This window comes from Orbicella franksi, chromosome 8 (assembly GCF_964199315.1).
Source record: "Orbicella franksi chromosome 8, jaOrbFran1.1, whole genome shotgun sequence".
NCBI classification, from domain to species: domain Eukaryota; kingdom Metazoa; phylum Cnidaria; class Anthozoa; order Scleractinia; family Merulinidae; genus Orbicella; species Orbicella franksi.
In genome coordinates, this window is record NC_138152.1 from 29,641,657 (window position 1) to 29,661,153 (window position 19,497).

The following is a 19,497-nucleotide window of genomic DNA, read 5'->3' on the forward strand; positions in this document are numbered from 1 at the left end:
ATTCTAGCATAGCAGACTAACAGTATTTTTTCCAATAAGAGCCGCTCAGGCTAGGTCAATAAAGATTTCTTTTACGACTTAACTGATAAATAAATAAATAATTTTTATTAAACGCACAACAAAGTACTTCAAGGCCACATTCTAACAAGTTGAACTCGCGGAGCACGAAGGATAGCATGTTTCAAATTATGTAAGTAGCAAACGATGTTACTTGAAAACAAGAAGGAAATAAGTGAATAGACTTTATGAGCAGTCCTGCTTGCAAATTTCAGACCGCTCAAAGGGCCAATCATAGTTAAGCAGAATCTTCCATCCCTCGTGGACCAGTTTTCCTTTTACCAATAAACAATAGCGTGCTTTGTTTGCCTTATAAAATATTAAATGTACCCGCTAACCTAGCCCTGGGTGATTTTTGAATTATTAGAATAATAACTTGATTCAATATTAAACAGGAATAAAACAAAATTACTCGCGCCCATCCTAAACACGATTCATTTTGTTTTCACATTCCTCCAGCCTGAGGGATTGAATAGTGGTGAGGCTGAGCATGAGGTTCATTTTTTCCTCCACAGACCGCTATTTGCTCGCTTCACTCGCCGATTATAACCCAATCAGGAGCCTGTTCACAGGCTAGGTGGAATATAGCCCAGTATGATATGCCCCAGTTGCCTTTAAAGGATTGAAAATTGCGTCGCTCCATTTGACATTTCCACAGTCGCTAAATATCGTTATACCTTTTTGGGTCCTCTTTTGAAAGCAAGCCACAAGAGACTCTAAACCAGCACCTGCTCCTTTGGTACCTGTTAAGGTTCATTTTTGTCCTAAGAAGCCGCGATCCTTTTGGTCAGTCACTAAGACTCGCGCTTCTTGGTTGCTGACCAAAACGATCACGGCCTCTCGGGACGAGAATGACCAGAATTGTTTTTGAAAGTTTACGAAAAGCATGGCCCTTCCCCTGGTTAGTTCACTTTGGCTTGGTTACATTCAAAATGGTGATTTGAAACTGTTTTCGCTCAGTAGGTGAGTTATCTTATGCTATAATAAATTGTTATGATGCGGCTGGGCCACAGACATGGATTTACGGTAAGTAAGTAAAAACTGAGATCATGAAATTGTGCTAACTTTGGACACCCGTGTTCGAAGAAAGTTTTCATTCATATAATGACACCAACAAAAACTAACTTGTCTCTATTTCCCTTGAAGTATTTTAAATATACCCGTTTGGACGGTGCACAACTATATAACCTGTATTCGAGATCTCGCCTTCTAGTAGGTGAGATTATCCCATTGAAGTTTCATGCATTCTAAACATGCTGACATAATTGCAAGGTGAAGGTCCCGTAGAGGTCTGAGAGCTTTTCCCATGATTCTTCATTCCTCTTAAGCTCGTCTCCACGCCCCCTTCCGTTTTGGGACTCCGGTTGTCATCCTCCGACAAGGAACGCAGGCTCAAAAAGTAGCCTGCATTGGGGATAGTGCTTGCAAATTTTTATGATAGTAGAAAAAGGGATGGAAGAGTAGTTAGTTTGAAAATAATGGGAGAAAAATAGATTTGACGAAATGAAACAAAATGAAAATAATGTATTAATGGCCGGATACCAAGTATACTGCCCCAGCTCGTAAATAACATCTCCATGGAATCTTTATAGCGCCAAAGTAGACCCATACCGCTCGAACTTATCTCGGTTTCTAGTATTTAAGAAACTAGGAGCATTACTTCTTAACACCGTGGTAACTGTGCCGATATTTTCTTTGCCTACAGAAGAACATCTCCAGCCAATATCATTGGTATCTCGTATTCATAATAGTTATTGTGATCTTGGTATTTTACTCAGGTAAGGGCTTTCTGTTTAGTGATGAGTGATGAAATAGGTGTGCGTGACGTATGTTTTGGGTACAGATGAGCGCGTGACACGTGCCGTGAAGCAGAGACGTTGCGCGTGACGCATAACTGGAGAAAACCTGTGTTTAGAAAGACAACATGACGAAATTTCATTACTCCCCTCGGCTTACCACCCACACATGACAGTAAAGATCCAAAAATAAGACCGCTTGGCAGACTCGAAAGACATTTACAAATTTCCCCTGATTTCCTCCCACATCTTGGACTTACAAACAAGCAAACACAGCACGTGATTTACACCGCACGTGCAATGCCCTCACGACTTTTGGCGAGCGCTTTTTTCTCGATTAGTGGCTAATTGAAAGGTTTCGCCGTTTACAGGCACAAGCAACAGAATTTTATCTTTGAGAAGCAAAATGATGGCGTTTGTGAAGATATTTATATGTGAATTTATTCATCTTTTAGCAAACGTACCGTGGGGATCGACAATCTTGAAGCAAAATTTGGAAGGAGAAAGACATGTAATGCATGGTAAGCTTTCACAGCTCACTTACAAGTCAAGATGTAATTAAAGAAATAAGTTCTTGCATCAACGGATGGTAACCCATCAGAATTTCTGGATGGGTTCTAAGACGTTGTAGGCTTAAGGACAAGGATTCATTTACAAGTACGCGTGTTTTTTTTTTTTTTAAAGAATTAACTTCTCCTTCGAGAGTCCATCTTCTATATTATCTAGATTTGAATTCACCTCTCTTTATTTTATCTTCTCATCTCGACCTGCTCCTGGTTTTTCCCTTTCGAAAATATTTGAAAAGACGAATTGTAGCTTTACCTATATAGGAACGTTTTGAACTCTTTAAACTGCGCACAGATTACCTGTTATTGTAAAATCAATCGGTAAATAATAAATATCTTCACAAAATTAACTTATTTCGTTTATTTTCAATTCTGTTTTTTTTTGTTCTTTTATCTGAAGGTTTTACTTTCTCTAGAAATTTTACGGTGGACAAACTTGAAAATAAAAGCCGTCAGCTTGGTAAAGAAGATGGAACTTGTTTAAAAGATGCCTTCAAAGACATCTTGCTTGTTATTGTCTTCAATTATCCATTCTACGACAGTATACCTCATCTTGTTGCTCTGTATCAACCTGCTTTCCCGCATCTGTTATTCTGCGGTCCACCCCACAATACAACGCGCCCAGACATTCTCACAGTCGACATCATCAAAGGTTTCCTAGGCTACGAGTGTCTTGGCAGGGCAATACGGCAACATCCGGGTCATCAGGGATATTTGTACATCAGCGATGACGTCATACTGAAATACTGGAACTTCCCGGATTTTGACCGGGAGATGATTTGGGAATCTTATTCGATTATTTCGTATCCGGTTAACGAGCCTGCAAGCACTCAGTGGTACTGGCTGAACACTCCGTACGGTTTGAAAAGTTGTCAAAGGGCTTGTAAAGACGTATCGAATATCCACGCTTCCGAAACATTTAACGCAACATTTCTATTAAATACTCTTTTGAAAAACAGCAATGGGACATTGCGATGCTTTGGCGGTCGCTCGGACGTTCTGTACATTCCTCGAAAGCACGCCAACCTGTTCGCAGTTATTTCAGAAACGTTTTTCAAACAGAAAGTTTTTCTAGAAATCGCCGTACCCACTATCAATCGTTTTCTGGAACGAAACGAAAACATTGGCCTCCTACCTGGATCTTACATCCCTGGGGGCATAAACGACCCTGAAACTAGTGATGGCAGGTTCTTGTGGTATGTTTACTTATCGAACGACGACCTCTGCTTTATTCATCCTTTTAAACTCCATCGAGATGAACTCGACACCAAGTTTAATTTAGCTATGTTCAAGTTTATTCTCTTGGAGAAGGTCAAAGCGATCACGAACTGCTAGTCTAATAGTTTTGTCCTGGCACAAACTCACAGTACAACCAGCCATATAGAAATCAAACAAAGGATTTTGTAAATTAAATAAATGAACTGCCTTTCAATGTTGTTACTAATTAGTGAAGTTTGAACAAAGGAAATGATAATCGTGACACTGCTTGGATCTGAACTTTACCAACAAAATTTTTTATGATTTCGTCTCCAGATTTCTCCTTAATTTTATTTTCTATTTTGAGAAGATATATCAAACACTCAACACAGTTGTTAACACATTTCCAAACATATCCAAACTCGTCAAAAATACCGCACGGTTTGTCCTATTTTCAACTCTCTTTTTGGTCTTTGGAATTATGGTAAAGCACGCTCTCGCGTGTGTCATATATTACTTATAGCTGGATGAGGTAATCAGCACAAAGAATGAAGGAAAAAAAAAGATTTTAATGCAGACTCCATAAACGGAAGCACCTTAGAAAGGGCCCTAAAATGGGGTTGGGGGAATAAATCCCATTTTCCATGCCAGGCCAAGAAGTTCACAACTCCCATTTCACAGCCTATTTTTTGCCCAAATCCCAGTCATATACTCATATATTTCTTAGCGATAAATTCCAGTTCCAGTGACCTAAATCCCATTTTCCCAGGGAAAAAATAGGCAAATTCCAAATCTCATTTTATCCCGTCAGGCTCGTCTTAGATCAACCACCTATAAACAACGACCAAGTTTTTCGTGCTCCAGTCTGCGCAACGAAATGACCTTCAGCCAACCATTGTTGTTATTCAAAGAGAGCTTACTGCTAGATTGACCAAATCTCGTGAAGCACTCTAGCCGGTGAGAACGTGGCCAAAATGATCAAATGAAAGGGAGTTTTTTTGATTCTAAAGATGCAAATTTTGGGATCCAACTGGCAAATCAAACGAAATTGTTGCCTCAAGGTATAAATTACTACGACTCCCCGCGAGCGAGTCGCCAGTTTACACCAGCGCCAGTTTGTATGGAGATCAGGAGTTGACATTAAATTCGTTCAATGTATGGGTAATTTACCGAATAAAGACTCTTGAACATTCAGTAGTGTCATTTTTTCTCATTCTGGAGAGTTTAAACGAGATTTGAGCGAATTTTTAAAAAATTGTCCCACAGTGTTATAATAACACCGTAGGACAAATTTTTCAAAATTCGCTCAAATCTCATTTTCTTCATCACAAAATCTGTATTATTATTATTCCAAGGTGCAAGTTGTGGGTTTTCTCTCTAACATTTTAGGCTAGAGAGGCCATCGAATGGGCCGTTTGCAGCTGGGGTCACGTGACCAAATTTTTCCTAGAAAATTTTTATATTATAGGCTATAACTTAAGGAATGCCAGAAATGGAAAGAGCGCATCGAAAATACCAAAATGGCCAAGTTTGAGGCCCCTGGAATTAAAGAGTAAGTTTATACGACAGTTTGAATTTTCGGAAAATTTAGAGAATTTGTATGTAAAATGTTGCTGGAGAGCAAGGTCTTGTTCTCCAGCAACTTTTTCCATACAAATCTTCTTATTCTTTTAAAAATTCGGACCGTCATAAAATCTCCTCCTTTAATAGTGGGGGCCTCAAACTTGGCCATTTTGATGTTTTCGACATGCTTTTTCCATTTCTGGCATTCGTTAAGTTATAGCCCATAATTTTATGAAAAATAGGTCACGTGATGGCTTAGCTGCAAAGGGCCTATTGCGCAATTAATCGCCGAGTATCGCCCTAAAGAGCTCACGGACGCCGTTGTTCCATTCGTTGCTCTCAAACAAGCATCCCATGCTGGGAATAGTTTGTTTATCCGAGTCACTCCTGAGGCTAAATTCTCCTGACATCATCTGTGCGCGACGCTATTCAAACGTGGCCAAATTTTCCACACGAGCAAAAGCTATCATCCAAGGACTCCGTGTCTGGTTGGCAAGCAGATCAAATTATGGACGCCATTAAGGTACGGCTAACTGCACAACTTTCATGATTCGTTCTACCGAGTACGAATATGTCTCTATGATTATTATCAGCTTAAAACCGGGTGCGCTCTCAGTCATTTCAGGTCTATCAACGAAGCTCATTAGCAGGAAATATACATTGCTAACCAAAATTTCAGGGGTTTATTAAGGGCCGGGCACTGTAAGGATTATTTTAACCACCAGGTTTGACCATCCAGAGGAAAATTTCTTTAGAACGAAGTTCAGTTCAAAACGTTTGCCCGTCTGTAAAACTTCCGTGTTTTTTGAAAGCTATTTTTGCCCAACCTCCCGTTCAGAATTCGTATTCAGGGGAAGATCCATTCAGCAACATGTCTGCTGTTTAGATTAAGACCAATCGTCTTCAAGGCCGGTGGCTGATGTTTAAGTCGATAAAGCTAGTCCACTTCTAGATACAGGATCAGCATAATCTTAAACTGTTGTTCAGTGTCTCAGTGCTAACTCTATATATTAGCACACGACCCTTATTCAGATTTTGAGACCTTTGTGAAAACTTTCACCACTATATGAAACAATTCTAGTTGATTTGTATCGTGCTATAATAGCGTGTTTTTCCTGAAGTCTCACGCGACAGTCTGAACGATTTTTTGCGCACCATCCCTTGACAGGTTTCCTCGGCATGTACTAAAGCCCGAAATAACGAAACGAAACGAGCGAAACGAAACCACCGAAACGAAAACAACGAAACAATCCAAACGAGCGAAATTATAGAGACTCTATGGAACGCCAGAACTGTCTTGGGTGGTTGGGTGGTTATGTCATTATATTGAGTAGTTATGTTATTATATTCGGTGATTAACTCAGTATACTCGGTGCTTATTCCATTATACTCGGTGCTTATGTCTTTATATGCGGTGCCGTCTTCATTATATTCGGTGCTTATTCCATTATATTCGGTGCTTCCCTCGTTATATTCGGTGCTTTTTTCGTTATATTCGGTGCTTTTTTCATTATATTCGGTGCTGTCTTTATTATATTCGGTGCTTTCTTCGTTATATTCGGTTCTAACTTTGTTTGGTGTTTTCTTCATTATTACGGGTACTAACACTATTATATTCGGTGCTCTCTTCCTCTATTAGAGTTGGAACGTGGCCTACCATATCAGGCCCCCCATATCAGACCCCAACATACAATACGAGACCCCGACCTACCATATCTGACCCCAACGTACCATATCAGACCCCGATCATATCAGGTCGGGTTTGACTGTTTTATGTGTCGGGTTTAACTTTATGTTAACTGTTGTGCTAAGTAATACAGTAATTCTTCAGTAGTGTACTGAAATTATCATGAAATATGGCTATTACGAATGACAAACTGCAAGTTCACTGGAAGAGAAGGTCGCCATTGTTGCAACTTCCTTTCTAGCCTATAGACTTCACAGCATCGCGGTTCTTATCACCGTATTCTGGTACTATTTTTTAGGAAATATATAAATTATAAATACTTTTAAAATATATGTTTGAAGCAAGCATCTGTCCCAAAACGTTCTAAGATAATTATATGTATCACTTTGTTTCAAGTCACGCAATCAGCGTTTTGCAATTTTTGTTGACCTCAAAATGCCTTTGTTCATTAGCAGACTTCGCTGACAGATAGGTATCATGTCCGTCTCAAAAGTTATTATCCGATTGTTTCACGTAGTCACGCAATTCCCACACTCGCATATATTAATGTGCTAACGTATTGGTAGATTTATAACTAACAATAGAACTAAGGTTCGGTAAATGCTTAAGAATAACTTTTTTGATTCCAACATGACTGCAGTTAAACGTGGATTTGAACACCACTGTCCTATGTCTAGATAACCGACCAGGCTTAGAGAACCATTTACTCCTGTTACTATAGTTTATCTCCCTGAAAACGGGTAGTAAAAACCTAGCTGGATAGCCCCGAAGGCGTAAGCGCTTCCAGAATAGTTGACGTGTCTCATCGAATGAGCGAAAAGTCGAGCTATTTCTGGCGTAACGCATGAGCTCGCCTTTGATAAAAGCTTTTTTGTTGCTAGCGGGGTGAAATGACTCATATGGTATATATAAATACTTGTTAAGCGGTTTCTGAAAAGTAGAGTATTGCAGTTTGTTTCTGACAGAATCTTTGAAAAGTAGCAAGTCTAGAAAGGAAATCTTAGAATCGCTAATTTCGTAAGTTATCTTAATGCGTTCATCCTTAGTATTAATGGCACTGAGAAATTCAAGGAGGGTCTCCCGAGGGCCTTCCCAGATGACAAAAATATCATCGATAAAACGCTTGTAGAGGGTTAAATTTCGAGAATACAATTCAATAATATCCCTCTCGTGATAATACACAAAAGCGTTTGCGGCTGTAACCGCGAAGGGAGTACCCATGGCGATACCAAACGTTTGATGGCATATATCGCTACTAAATTCAGATTTAAGGAAATTATTTTCAAAGATTACACGAGTTAACTGAACCAAGAGAGGTGTTTGCGCTACCTTGCCCTCTCTAAGCAAGAGGTCAAGAGCAATAATTGCTTTCTTTCTGTCAATGTTTGGATAGAGTGATGACACATCCGCCGTAGCAAGAAGGCAATTTGCGTGTAGCTCAACTTTCTCTAAACATTGGATCAGTTCACCCGAGTCACGCAGAACCGTAGGCAATGTTAGGTTTGACTAATTCGTCAACAAGAATACTAATGGGCCTAGTGATATAAGAGTGAGAAGCCGCGATAGGCCTCCCAGCTATAGGTGACTTATGAATCTTAGGAATAATATAAAATTTAGCCGGATCGAAACTCCTAGGACTGTCGTCTAGGCTACGGAGGAACTTGAGACAGTTGGGTGGTAAAAATCTAGAGTAACTATTTACAAGTTTATCTCTGGTCTCAATTACCTTTTGACGTCTAAATGTCCAGTCATCTTTTGTGACTTTAGCATACGATTTAGTGTCATTGAGGTGTTTAAGAGTCTCTTTTTCTACCCAGTCTGTGGATACGAGAGCAGGTCCGAGGTTTCTGTCTGTGGCTAAGACGCGAACCGTGGGGTTTTCCTTGAGCTCACGCAATCCTCTCCGTTCGCCAAACGTCAGATTGTTTGTCCAACGCGGCGGGGTCTGGTTGAAGGTCTCCAGTAGCTCTAGACGGATTTTGCCAACTTTTTTTATAATTTTTTAATTTTTTTTTAATTTTTTTTTTAAATTTTTTTAAAAAATAATACTAGTGAGCAGCACTTCAGCAACAGATTTTGTCAACTTGCTTTATTTTCTCCGACCGGTTTCGTCTGATCATACAGACTTCATCAGGGAGTTTGAACAAGATACATAAAGGAACTTATTTTATACCTATTCTTTAGAGTACAAATCACGTTCCGACTAGGGTGCGAACAGCAAAAAACACCTACAAATTGCGTGCAGGATATGACTAAAATCCTCCGAATGTGCAATGTTTAATTTTGGGGCTCACGGATTTAACATTAAATCCGTGAGCCCCAAAATTAAGCATTGCACATTCGCAGGTTTTTAGTTATATCCTGCCCGCAATTCTGTAGGTGTTTTTTGCTGTTCGCACCCTAGTCGGAACGTGATTTGTACTCTAAAGAATAGGTATAAAATAAGTTCCTTTATGTATCTTGTTCAAACTCCCTGATGAAGTCTGTTTGATCAGACGAAACCGGTCGGAGAAAATAAAGCAAGTTGACAAGATCTGTTGCGGAAGCGCTGCTCACTGGTATTATTTAAAAAAATTATTAAAAAAAAAATTGATCACTAGTTTTGTAGTTCGAATTTTAGTGACGTCATGTGGAAACCAGCTGTAGTGTAGTCTCGCGCGAAAAGCGTGGGGTCTGATATTGTAGGTCGCATTTTCGGAGGCCTGATATTGTAGTCTCGAACGAAATGCGAGGGGTCTCATATGGTATGTATCTCATTGAAGCGTCATGGTAAATAATCGTGTGTTTCCTTCAACGGCAGTCACGCTAGTATTAAAAATGTAATCGACCAGATAATTCCAAAGTAACATTTTACTGTATGTTAAGTTTTCTCCTTTTTGGGGGGAGGGGGAGGGGAAAGGGAAGGGGAGTTTAGTTGAAAAAAATTATCTTACGCGTCATTAACGCTTGTTCCTTTTCGGAAATCCGGCCGCACCCTGGCGAGCATTATTTCTCGAAGAAGTCGCGGTAATGGCATTTTGTTGTTGTTTGTTGTTTCTTTGTTTCTTTGTACAACTCCCTCAAATCTTCGATAGCTAGAAGTAACGCGAAGGAAACTACAATAAGCAGAGTGCTGCCATTAGTTTAGAAGTTAAAAGATCTGTCACGCGAAAGGCGCGAGGTCAGATATCGTATGTGTCATGATCGAGGCCTGATATTGTAGTCTCACACGGAAAGTCTTCTCTTGTAGCGTGGAGTCTGATATTGTAAATTCACTTGAAAGCGTCTTGTTCGCTCTAAAATCTTATGTGTCCCCGGACCGGAAAATCCATTTCATCTTATTTGAATGTATTTATTGCAACCAATGCCATTATTGAAATGAAATCGTTGCATTTTTGTTGACAACCTTGACAGTGTTCCCGCTGCGATGTGGGCTCAGATGTACCATGCTTCATGGTCTTCATGTTATTTGGTAAATAAACCCCTTCAGGCGGCTGGTATGTCGGCTCATAAATGTGCGCGGCTGAAAGATTGCCCAAAAAATGAATCTTTGGCGAAGGCTGGAGGGTTTATGATTATTGTTGTACTCGCGCACGAAAAGCGTGGGGTCTAAGATTGTAGGTGTCTTGTTCGGGGCCTGATATTGTAGTCTTGCGCGAAAAGCGTGGGGTCAGACATTGTCGGGGTCTGATATTGTAAGCTCGCGTGAAAAGCGTGGGGTCTGAGATTGTAGGTGTCATGTTTGGGGCCTGATATTGTAGTCTTGCGCCAAAAACGTAACAACCGACATTGTCGGGGCCTGATATTGTAGTCTCACACGAAAAGCGTGGGGTCTAAGATTGTAGGGGATCCGATTGAAGGTGTCATGTTTGGGGCTTGATATTGTAGTCTCGCGCGAAAAGCGTGGGGTCTGACATTGTCGGGGCCTGATATTGTAAGCTCACACGAAAAGCGTGGGGTCTGAGATTGTAGGTGTCATGTTCGGGGCCTGATATTGTAGTCTTGCGCCAAAAACGTAACAAACTAGATTGTCGGGGCCTGATATTGTAGTCTCACACGAAAAGCGTGGGGTCTGAGATTGTAGGTGTCATGTTTGAGGCCTGATATTGTAGTCTCGCGCGAAAAGCGTGGGGTCTGACATTGTCGGGGCCTGATATTGTAAGCTCGCGCGAAAAGCGTGGGGTCTGAGATTGTAGGTGTCATGTTTGGGGCCTGATATTGTAGTCTCGCGCGAAACGTGTGGGGTCAGAGATTGTAGGTGTCATGTTTGGGGCCTGATATTGTAGTCTTGCGCCAAAAACGTAACAACCGACATTGTCGGGGCCTGACATTGTAGTCTCACACAAAAAGCGTGGGGTCTGAGATTGTAGATGTCATGTTCAGGGCCTCATATTGTAGTCCTGCGCCAAAAACGTAACCGAGATTGCCGGGGCCTGATATTGTAGTCTCACACGAAAAGCGTGGGGTCAGAGATTGTAGGTGTCATGTTTGGGGCCTGATATTGTAGTCTTGCGCCAAAAACGTAACAACCGACATTGTCGGGGCCTGACATTGTAGTCTCACACAAAAAGCGTGGGGTCTGAGATTGTAGATGTCATGTTTGGGGCCTCATATTGTAGTCCTGCGCCAAAAACGTAACCGAGATTGCCGGGGCCTGATATTGTAGTCTCACACGAAAAGCGTGGGATCAGAGATTGTAGGTGTCATGTTTGGGGCCTGATATTGTAGTCTTGCGCCAAAAACGTAACAACAGACATTGTCGGGGCCTGATATTGTAGTCTCACACGAAAAGCGTGGGGTCTGACATTGTAGGTGTCATGTTCGGGGCCTGATATTGTAGTCTTGCGCAAAAAACGTAACAACCGACATTGTCAGGGCCTGATATTGTAGTCTCACACGAAAAGCGTGGGGTCTGAGATTGTAGGTGTCATGTTCGGGGCCTGATATTGTAGTCTTGCGCGAAAAACGTAATAACTGACATTGTCGGGGCCTGATATTGTAGTCTCACGCGAAAAGCGTGGGGTCTGAGGTGGGGGGTCTGAGGTGGGGGTCTGAGGTTGGGGGGCTTGGGGCCTGAGATGGGGGGTCTGAGATGGAGGGTCTGAGGTGGGGGGCCTGAGATTGGGGGTCTGAGATGGGGGGTCTGAAATGGGGGGCCTGAGATGGGGAGAACGTTCCAAACCCTGATCCTCTTCCTTATATTCGGTGCTCTCTTCCTTATATTCGGTACAAAGGCCATTATATTCGGCACTTCCTTGTTCGGTGCTTACTTCATTATATTCGGTGCTTACTTCATTATATTCGGTGCTTACTTCATTATATTCGGTGCTTACTTCATTATATTCGGTGCTTACTTCATTATATTCGGTGCTTTCTTCGATATGATCATCACCAGTCTTCGCAAGGGGTCGTACAATTTGGAGGTAGTCTAGGGAAAGCCGGGAAAAACGGGTGTCACGAAAACTCAGACCCCGAAACCTCTGACAGACCCCGAAAACTCAGACCCCTCGAAATTAAAAACTCAATTGTTATCACCTGAATTGCTCTATGGCCACAATGGGGCGAGATGTTTATCTTCTCCGGTTTATGTTGTCGCGTCGATCGAACGGTGAAACACAAATATTTAACTTCTCAGGTTTATCGCTGTCGCGTCGGTCAAACAGTGAAGAACTAACAAGGTTTAGAACGGCAGCCGACACTGCTTTTCAAAACAGACCTTTTTTATGCAATCGTATGCAGCAAAAAAATGTGTTGTTCTCTGAAACATACTCGTTTGATCGCAATCTGCTTTTGACTTTATGAAAAAAAAAAAAAAGAAAAAAAGAGTACATAGAGATAGCCATGTTTGCGTTCCAACTTATAACGGGAATAGTGAATATTTCTTACAGGAAACAGTAAGTTTCAAACCAAACACTTCTATTTCTTTTTTTTTTTTTTTTCATACCGCTTGGATTAGTTAATTATTAAATCTGCCTCGTGGCGGGGCCTTCGCGCCAGTTTTCAATTTTCTATAAAATGTTTAAGCAAGCAGCCGGAACGATGATCCTGCTGGTATACGTTGGATCAATAGTGATCTAATCGGCTTTACATATAAAATGAAGAATACAAAAGCAAAAACCGACACAACTTCTGGTTCTTTCCGTTGTGGCAAAAACTGTGCTACTTGTTCCTACATTTCTCACGGACTTACTACATATACCTTCTTTTCTACCGGGGAAACGCGCGCCATAAAATCCAACCTGACCTGTGACACTAAAAACCTCATCTACATGATTCAATGTAACCGCTGTAATTTACAATACATAGGAGAGACGAAACGACGATTAAAAGACCGATTTAATGAACACCGCCGTACCATAGATAACCCTAACAACAAATCTAAACCTACTACAGCCGCCGAACATTTCCTGTCCTCTCCTAACCACACTGCTAACGACATGCAATTAATCCCCATCGAAAAAATCGTTTCTAACCGAGACTCTATCCGTACGGCCAGGGAAGCTTTTTTAATTCAAAAAGGCAGAACAATTGATCCTAATGGTCTGAACATCCGCGAAGAAACATATTAATTGTTTCCATTTGTTTTCTTTTATTATGTTCTCTTATCATGTTGTTTTATTTTACCGTATGCTTATCTTCAATTTACACGATCAATTACTTTTGCGTAGTCCGGTATTACGTAAATATCGGCTACATAAAAACACGCACCAATGTAAAATCTTCCATTGTACCTGAAGAAGGCTGGTTTGACCAGCCGAAATATAGTACACCTTCAAAAAATCATTCTACGTTGTGTCGGTTTTTGCTTTTGTATTCTTCATTTCAATTTTCGTTCACTCACATTTCGAGACCAGACATGGCGGTTCAATCGGTTCGACCTTCACGTGCTTTTTACGTGTTGACTTTTTACGTGCCGACAGTCACGCAACGCACATAAAGTCAAAAAGCAGATTGCGATCAAACGAGTATGTTTCAGAGAACAACACATTTTTTTGCTGCATACGATTGCATAAAAAAGGTCTGTTTTGAAAAGCAGTGTCGGCTGCCGTTCTAAACCTTGTTAGTTCTTCACTGTTTTAGTCTACCTGCAACATACGGCACAATTGGTGTGTTATTTTCATAGTCAACTATGTCATAAAGACTCACCTGACAATTAAGGTGGTCTTGAGGTTTAACTACTGTTAGTACTGTGGATCTGGCGTCCTTTTCCCTTTGTGGTCTGGAGTTGGTCTCTTCCAGGCCCATGAGCTTTCCAAAAAAAGACCTAAATGATGATGTACTTGTTGCCAGGAACTTGATCTTTTTCTGAATAATAGTTTGGTTACCGGAGTTTGTGAACTGCATAGCAGTCTACATCGTTCATTTAAATCCGGTTTAATAAGCTCACGTCTCTGCAGATTGACCTGGTGAGAGCTGAAGAAAGGCAGACATGTTTTTTTTTTTTTTGTACTGCTCTCAGATGCAGGTTTCGAGTTCAGGGTTGACAGCTTATCTGTGATTTTAATGACAAGAATCATACTCTTGTACAGACCAGTTTGATGTTTCGCAGATCCGATCGAAGTTTGCTGCCTTTTTCGTGTTTTTCTTTCGTTTTCTCTTCAGATAAACTCGTTTTGACCATCTTGTCAACGAGCGAGGCTAATACTTTATTAGCTCGCTTACTGTTCACATCGGATGCATAGAGTTTGAACAGTTGGCCAAGAACTTAATCCTCGTCAGCCTTTGAACATTTGGGAGTCTCGGCGGTTTAAAGATTAGGTCATTGACCTCGGAAATCTCACACGAATTTCCCGCCATTTCCCCATGAACGGAGTCTTCAACATCAGGGGACTCCGAGTCGCTCAATTCGTCTCTTTCGTTCAACTTACGAGACGGTTTAGATCAGGTGAAAACTGCCATTGCAGACTTCACTGGTGTTGAAGGTCTTCAAGTTTGTTCAGTAAACCTTGCACGACTTGTTTATCGGTGTCTGTGGAAGTGTAGTTTTGGCAGTAGTTTAGCCCGTGTCAGCTGCCGTTGTACCCTGCTTATATTAATTAGGGACGGCTTGTTCTCCCCTTTGATGTAGTCTTGTGAGTTTAGAGCTGTGGATTCTCCACCTGTGCTGAGCAACTACACTTCACCATGTGCCGAGTTTGGGTCTGATACTGTAATATGTTTTCAACTGCACAGGATGTCCTAGAATTAAGCTCAGGTTGTAGACACAACATCAACTGGTGCCTCCAAAGAATGCCTCAAGGCATAACTAACTAATTCACGTGATCAGACATTGACACCCTAGAGACCGGGCTCCTTTTGGTCAGCCCCAAGAATCGCGACCCGATTTTCTGAACAGGCGCAAAGTTTTCATTTCGTATTCTCAGCCTATCAGATGTGTCAGATTTGACAAAAAGGCCATGAATCGCGGACTTCCGGTATTGGACCAGCCCAGAGGGTCGCCCAGAGGAAGCCCAGAGGTGGCGATTATTGGTGCTGACCAAAAGGAGCGCGGCCTCTGGGGAGGGTTGCGTCTGTCCTGTTATTGATGATGAATTTCGTCATAACATTGTCAAAGTAGCTGTGGATCCACGAGGCCCACTTCCTGACATTTCCCCAAATTGTTCCCTTTTCTTTCGTTTGTGTTCCATTCTGAATTCTCAGTTTTGAATTCCCAGACTCCCGTTTCCCGTTCTCTGTTCCCCGTTCCCCGTTCCCCGTTCTCCGTTCTCCGTCCCCCGTTCCACGTTCCTCGTTCTCCTTTCCCCGTTCCCAATTCTCCGTTGCCCGTTGCCTGTTCTCCGTTGCCCGTTGCCTGTTGCCCGTTCCTCGTTTTCCGTTCTCCGTTCTCCGTTCCCGGTTCCCCGTTTTCCGTTCGCGTTCCCCGTTCCCCGTTCCCCGTTCCTCGTTCCTCGTTCCTCGTTCCTCGTTCCTCGTTCCTCGTTCCTCGTTCCTCGTTCCTCGTTCCTCGTTCCTCGTTCCTCGTTCCCCGTTTCCTTTTCCCCGTTCCCCGTCCCCGTTCTTCGTTTCCCATTCTTCGTTTCCCGCTTCCCGTTTCCCGTTGCCCGTTGCCTGTTGCCCGTTGCCCGTTCTCCGTTGCCCGTTGCCCGTTCACCGTTCACCGCTCTTCGTTTCCCGTTTCCCCGTTTCCCCGTTTCCCCGTTTCCCCGTTTCCCCGTTTCCCCGTTTCCCCGTTTCCCCGTTTCCTGTTCTCCGTTTCCTGTTCCCCGTTCCCCGTCCCCCGTTCTCCGTTCCCAGTAGAGCTGTCACTTTTGCTCGTGCAAATTTTTTAACTATCAATAATCTACCCAAAAATGCAGTCAATACACTTGGGAATTCTCAGTTGTCTCCAAATTTGAGGATATAATGAACATCCTGTGTTGTCATACATCTGAAGCCCTGACCCAATGAAGTCATTCAGGGAAGGACCTAGCAAAACTACAAATTTCAAACACAGGATTTCGTAACGTTGGATATCAATTTTTAAAGCTGTGAAATTTACATTCAAATCGTTCATACTGCGCATTTTCTTGCGGACCTACAGTAACTGTTGTATAAAGTCTATAAAAATATTGTATTATTACTGTCAAATTCAGAAAACCGTAAATACCAGAAATATTTAAGGAATAATATTGTTTAGCGAAGGAAAAAGACAATTAAGAAAACTAAACCGCAAACACCAACGACAATTGGTTATGGTTTTGATCTGAGGTTTTCTCGCGCGTCCTGAACTTTATTGTGATTGGTTCAGTACACAATTAACCTTTTGGAATCAAATCCAAATGTTCACGGTTTTCTGAATTTCACAGTAATGAAAGAAAAACGGTCGTATAAATTTTAAATCCAAAAAGACAAAAGGCTCTCTAAGATAATGCCCTCAGAAATTTCCACATTTTAAGCAATCTGGGAATTGATAAACAGAGATTGAAACCTGAAGGGTTAATGTTGTATTGCTTTCCCGACAGAAGAATTCGTCAAGTCGATATCAGCTGTATGTTGCTTGCATAATCGCCATCGTCATACTAATATTGTATTCAGGTAAGGTTGACATAATTTAGAAGAAATTTGTTGAATTAACACTTGAACTTTGCTAGCTACTTTGCCACTCAAAAAGCTTGTAAACCACGAGCCTAAGGGCTCGTGATTTGCAAGCTTTTTTCGTGTTCTCCAAACATCCCGCGTGGCTTTATTGTGCCTGTAAACAAATAGAAAGGGTGGTTTATTGCTTCATAATATACCATGATGGCTAAGCCAATGAAAACTCCTGAATTACATTATCCAATAATCCAGATTTTAATGGCATCTAATATCCAATACGAGCTCGTGGAATAATTGTTAATTAGTAAATGTTGGCCGACCAACTAGTTTAGTTCTATAGTTAGTCTGGGAGTGTGTATTTTTAATTAATATATTATATTTAATCTTCTATTAGCTTCTATCCTACAGTACAAATTAACGTTGTGTACACGTATCATAGCTTAATTAGCCCTCAACGTCCTCTACACTATCCGGTCGATAGCTAGTGATGAAGTCAAGAAAAATAAAAGTAAAACCAGTGAGCAGCACGTCTGCGAACTACTTGAGTTGTAAAACTTGTTTATTTTCTCCTACGCGTTTCGTGTGACTAGCGCACACTTCTTCAGGGAGTTTAACAATACAATCAAGTATACCTATATATATACCTAGATACAATTCTGCATTTCGCAAAAAACGACACCTACGGATTTGCGTATACAAACCGCTCGGTAATGCGTCTAGGAAACAGGCGTAAAAATATTATTAGGGTGTGACATATTTTAAGCGTGACATAACTATTTGGGGCCCACAGTTTTAGCTAAAACTGTGGGCCTTGAACTTTTATTTTTTTTCATGTACATTTACAATTATGTTCCTCTTTCTTTTCATACTTCATCTTAAGGCTTCAATTTTTCAAGACGTACTCCTGTGAACGTACCTCCCAATAACCGAATCATGAATACAGGCCTACTAAACAACAGCCATCAGCCTAACAAAGAAGATTCCAAGCCTTGTTTAAAAGACGCCTTCAAAGACATCTTGCTTGTTATTGTCTACAATTATCCATTGTACGACAGTATACCTCACCTGGTTGCTCTGTATAAACCTGCCTTCCCTAACCTGTTATTCTGCGGTCCGCCTGACAAAGCAGCGAGCCCAGACATTCTCACGGTCGATATCATTCAAGGTTTTCTGGGTTACGAGTGTCTTGGCAGAGCAATACGGCAACATCCGGGTTATCAGGGCTATTTTTACATCAGCGATGACGTCATACTGAAATATTGGAGCTTCCCGGATTTTGACCGGGAGAAGATCTGGGAATCATACAATATCATGTCCAGTCCAGCAAACGGACCTGCAAGCAACGCCTGGTCATGGTGGAATTCTCAGTACGGCCTGAGCAACTGCCGAAGAGCTTTAGAAGATGTGGCGAAAATGAGCTTAAAGGAGGAGAAACTTAACGGAGAACAGCTTTTAAATACTCTTGTGAAGAATGGTAATGGAACACGGCTATGCTTTGGCGGTCGCTCGGACCTCTTATACGTTCCCCAGAAGCACGCCACATCGTTTTCAACTCTTTCAGAAACGTTTTATAAACAAAAAGTATTCCTTGAAATCACTGTGCCAACAATATATCGCCTTTTAGAACAAAATGAGAACATTAGACGTCTTCCTGGATACTACATTCCAGGAGATACAGGGGATCCTCGGGTGAGTGATAGCAGGTTTTTCTGGCATCTTTACTTTCCACATAACGAGTATTACTTCATTCATCCGTTTAAACTTCATCGACAAGGAATTGATAGCAAGTTCAATTTGGTTATGATGAAGTTTATTTTTATAGATAAAATCAAAACACTCACTAACTGCACGCCGACGGTCTCTTAAGTAGACTACAATGCAAGCGTTTGTGCCATGCTCAGGGGCGGATTTAGAGAAAGAAAAACAAAATTAAAATAATTGAAAAAAATGGTAAATATTATGGTAGAATAAAGAGGCAAACACTCTAGTCAGGTACCTCAATGTAATTACAAGTTAGTATTTTTTTTGTAGCTGAAATAGTTATAAAAATACGTTATCCTTTAACAGCTACACCAGTGCCGTTGTGGCCGTTAAAGGGAGGAAGACGTCAATGTGACACCAAATTTTGGTTTTAGGAGGTGCAACATTCTTATTTTTTTTAAAAATGCTCACTGTAGCGTATAAATAACAACGATGATCAAAATTTATCAATGAGACAATATTCAAGCAGAAATAGAAACCAACGACGTGCTGCACAAATCAAGTTTGGTGACCTTTTACAATAACATATACACTGTTCGTCAGTCGTTAATTAATTAGCCATTGTCGAAAGTTTATTTCAGGAGTCAGGGCCATTGGCGTTGTGGAGGGGTTAAAATAAGAGTAAATGTATGAGAGATGACCAATAGTGGAGGCTAGATTGCAGGTTACACTTCTCAAATTGTAACATTGGGGGGACATGCTCAATTGATTCTGCGACCCAAAGGTACCAACCGCCCCTCCCCCCCATGAAAAACCAAGTTACTTTTCATTCTCACTTGCCCAATAGGCAAGGACCCATGTAAGCCATCCTCCAACTAAATAAAATAAGTAAATCAAGACTTCGCAGGACAAGCAAAATTTGACAACTGATTGTGAA

At 41.3% G+C, this 19,497-nt stretch overlaps 2 protein-coding genes across 2 annotated transcripts; both read left to right on the forward strand.

Moving 5' to 3' along the window:
- The first annotated feature begins 164 nt into the window (after nucleotides 1–164).
- Nucleotides 165–6,343, forward strand: LOC145495291 (uncharacterized). Its single transcript, XM_081474887.1, has 2 exons — nucleotides 165–2,374; nucleotides 2,820–6,343. Exons 1-2 carry the CDS (start codon nucleotides 2,260–2,262, stop codon nucleotides 3,752–3,754), a joined length of 1,050 nt encoding a protein of 349 aa, XP_081331013.1. The 5' UTR covers nucleotides 165–2,259; the 3' UTR covers nucleotides 3,755–6,343.
- Nucleotides 6,344–16,845: 10,502 nt separating this feature from the next.
- On the forward strand, nucleotides 16,846–19,371 carry LOC145495596 (uncharacterized). The gene is made up of 2 exons (XM_081475228.1): nucleotides 16,846–16,859; nucleotides 17,740–19,371. The coding sequence occupies exon 2, from the start codon at nucleotides 17,793–17,795 to the stop codon at nucleotides 18,723–18,725; it is 933 nt and encodes a 310-aa protein (XP_081331354.1). The 5' UTR covers nucleotides 16,846–16,859; nucleotides 17,740–17,792; the 3' UTR covers nucleotides 18,726–19,371.
- The last annotated feature ends 126 nt before the right edge of the window (nucleotides 19,372–19,497 follow it).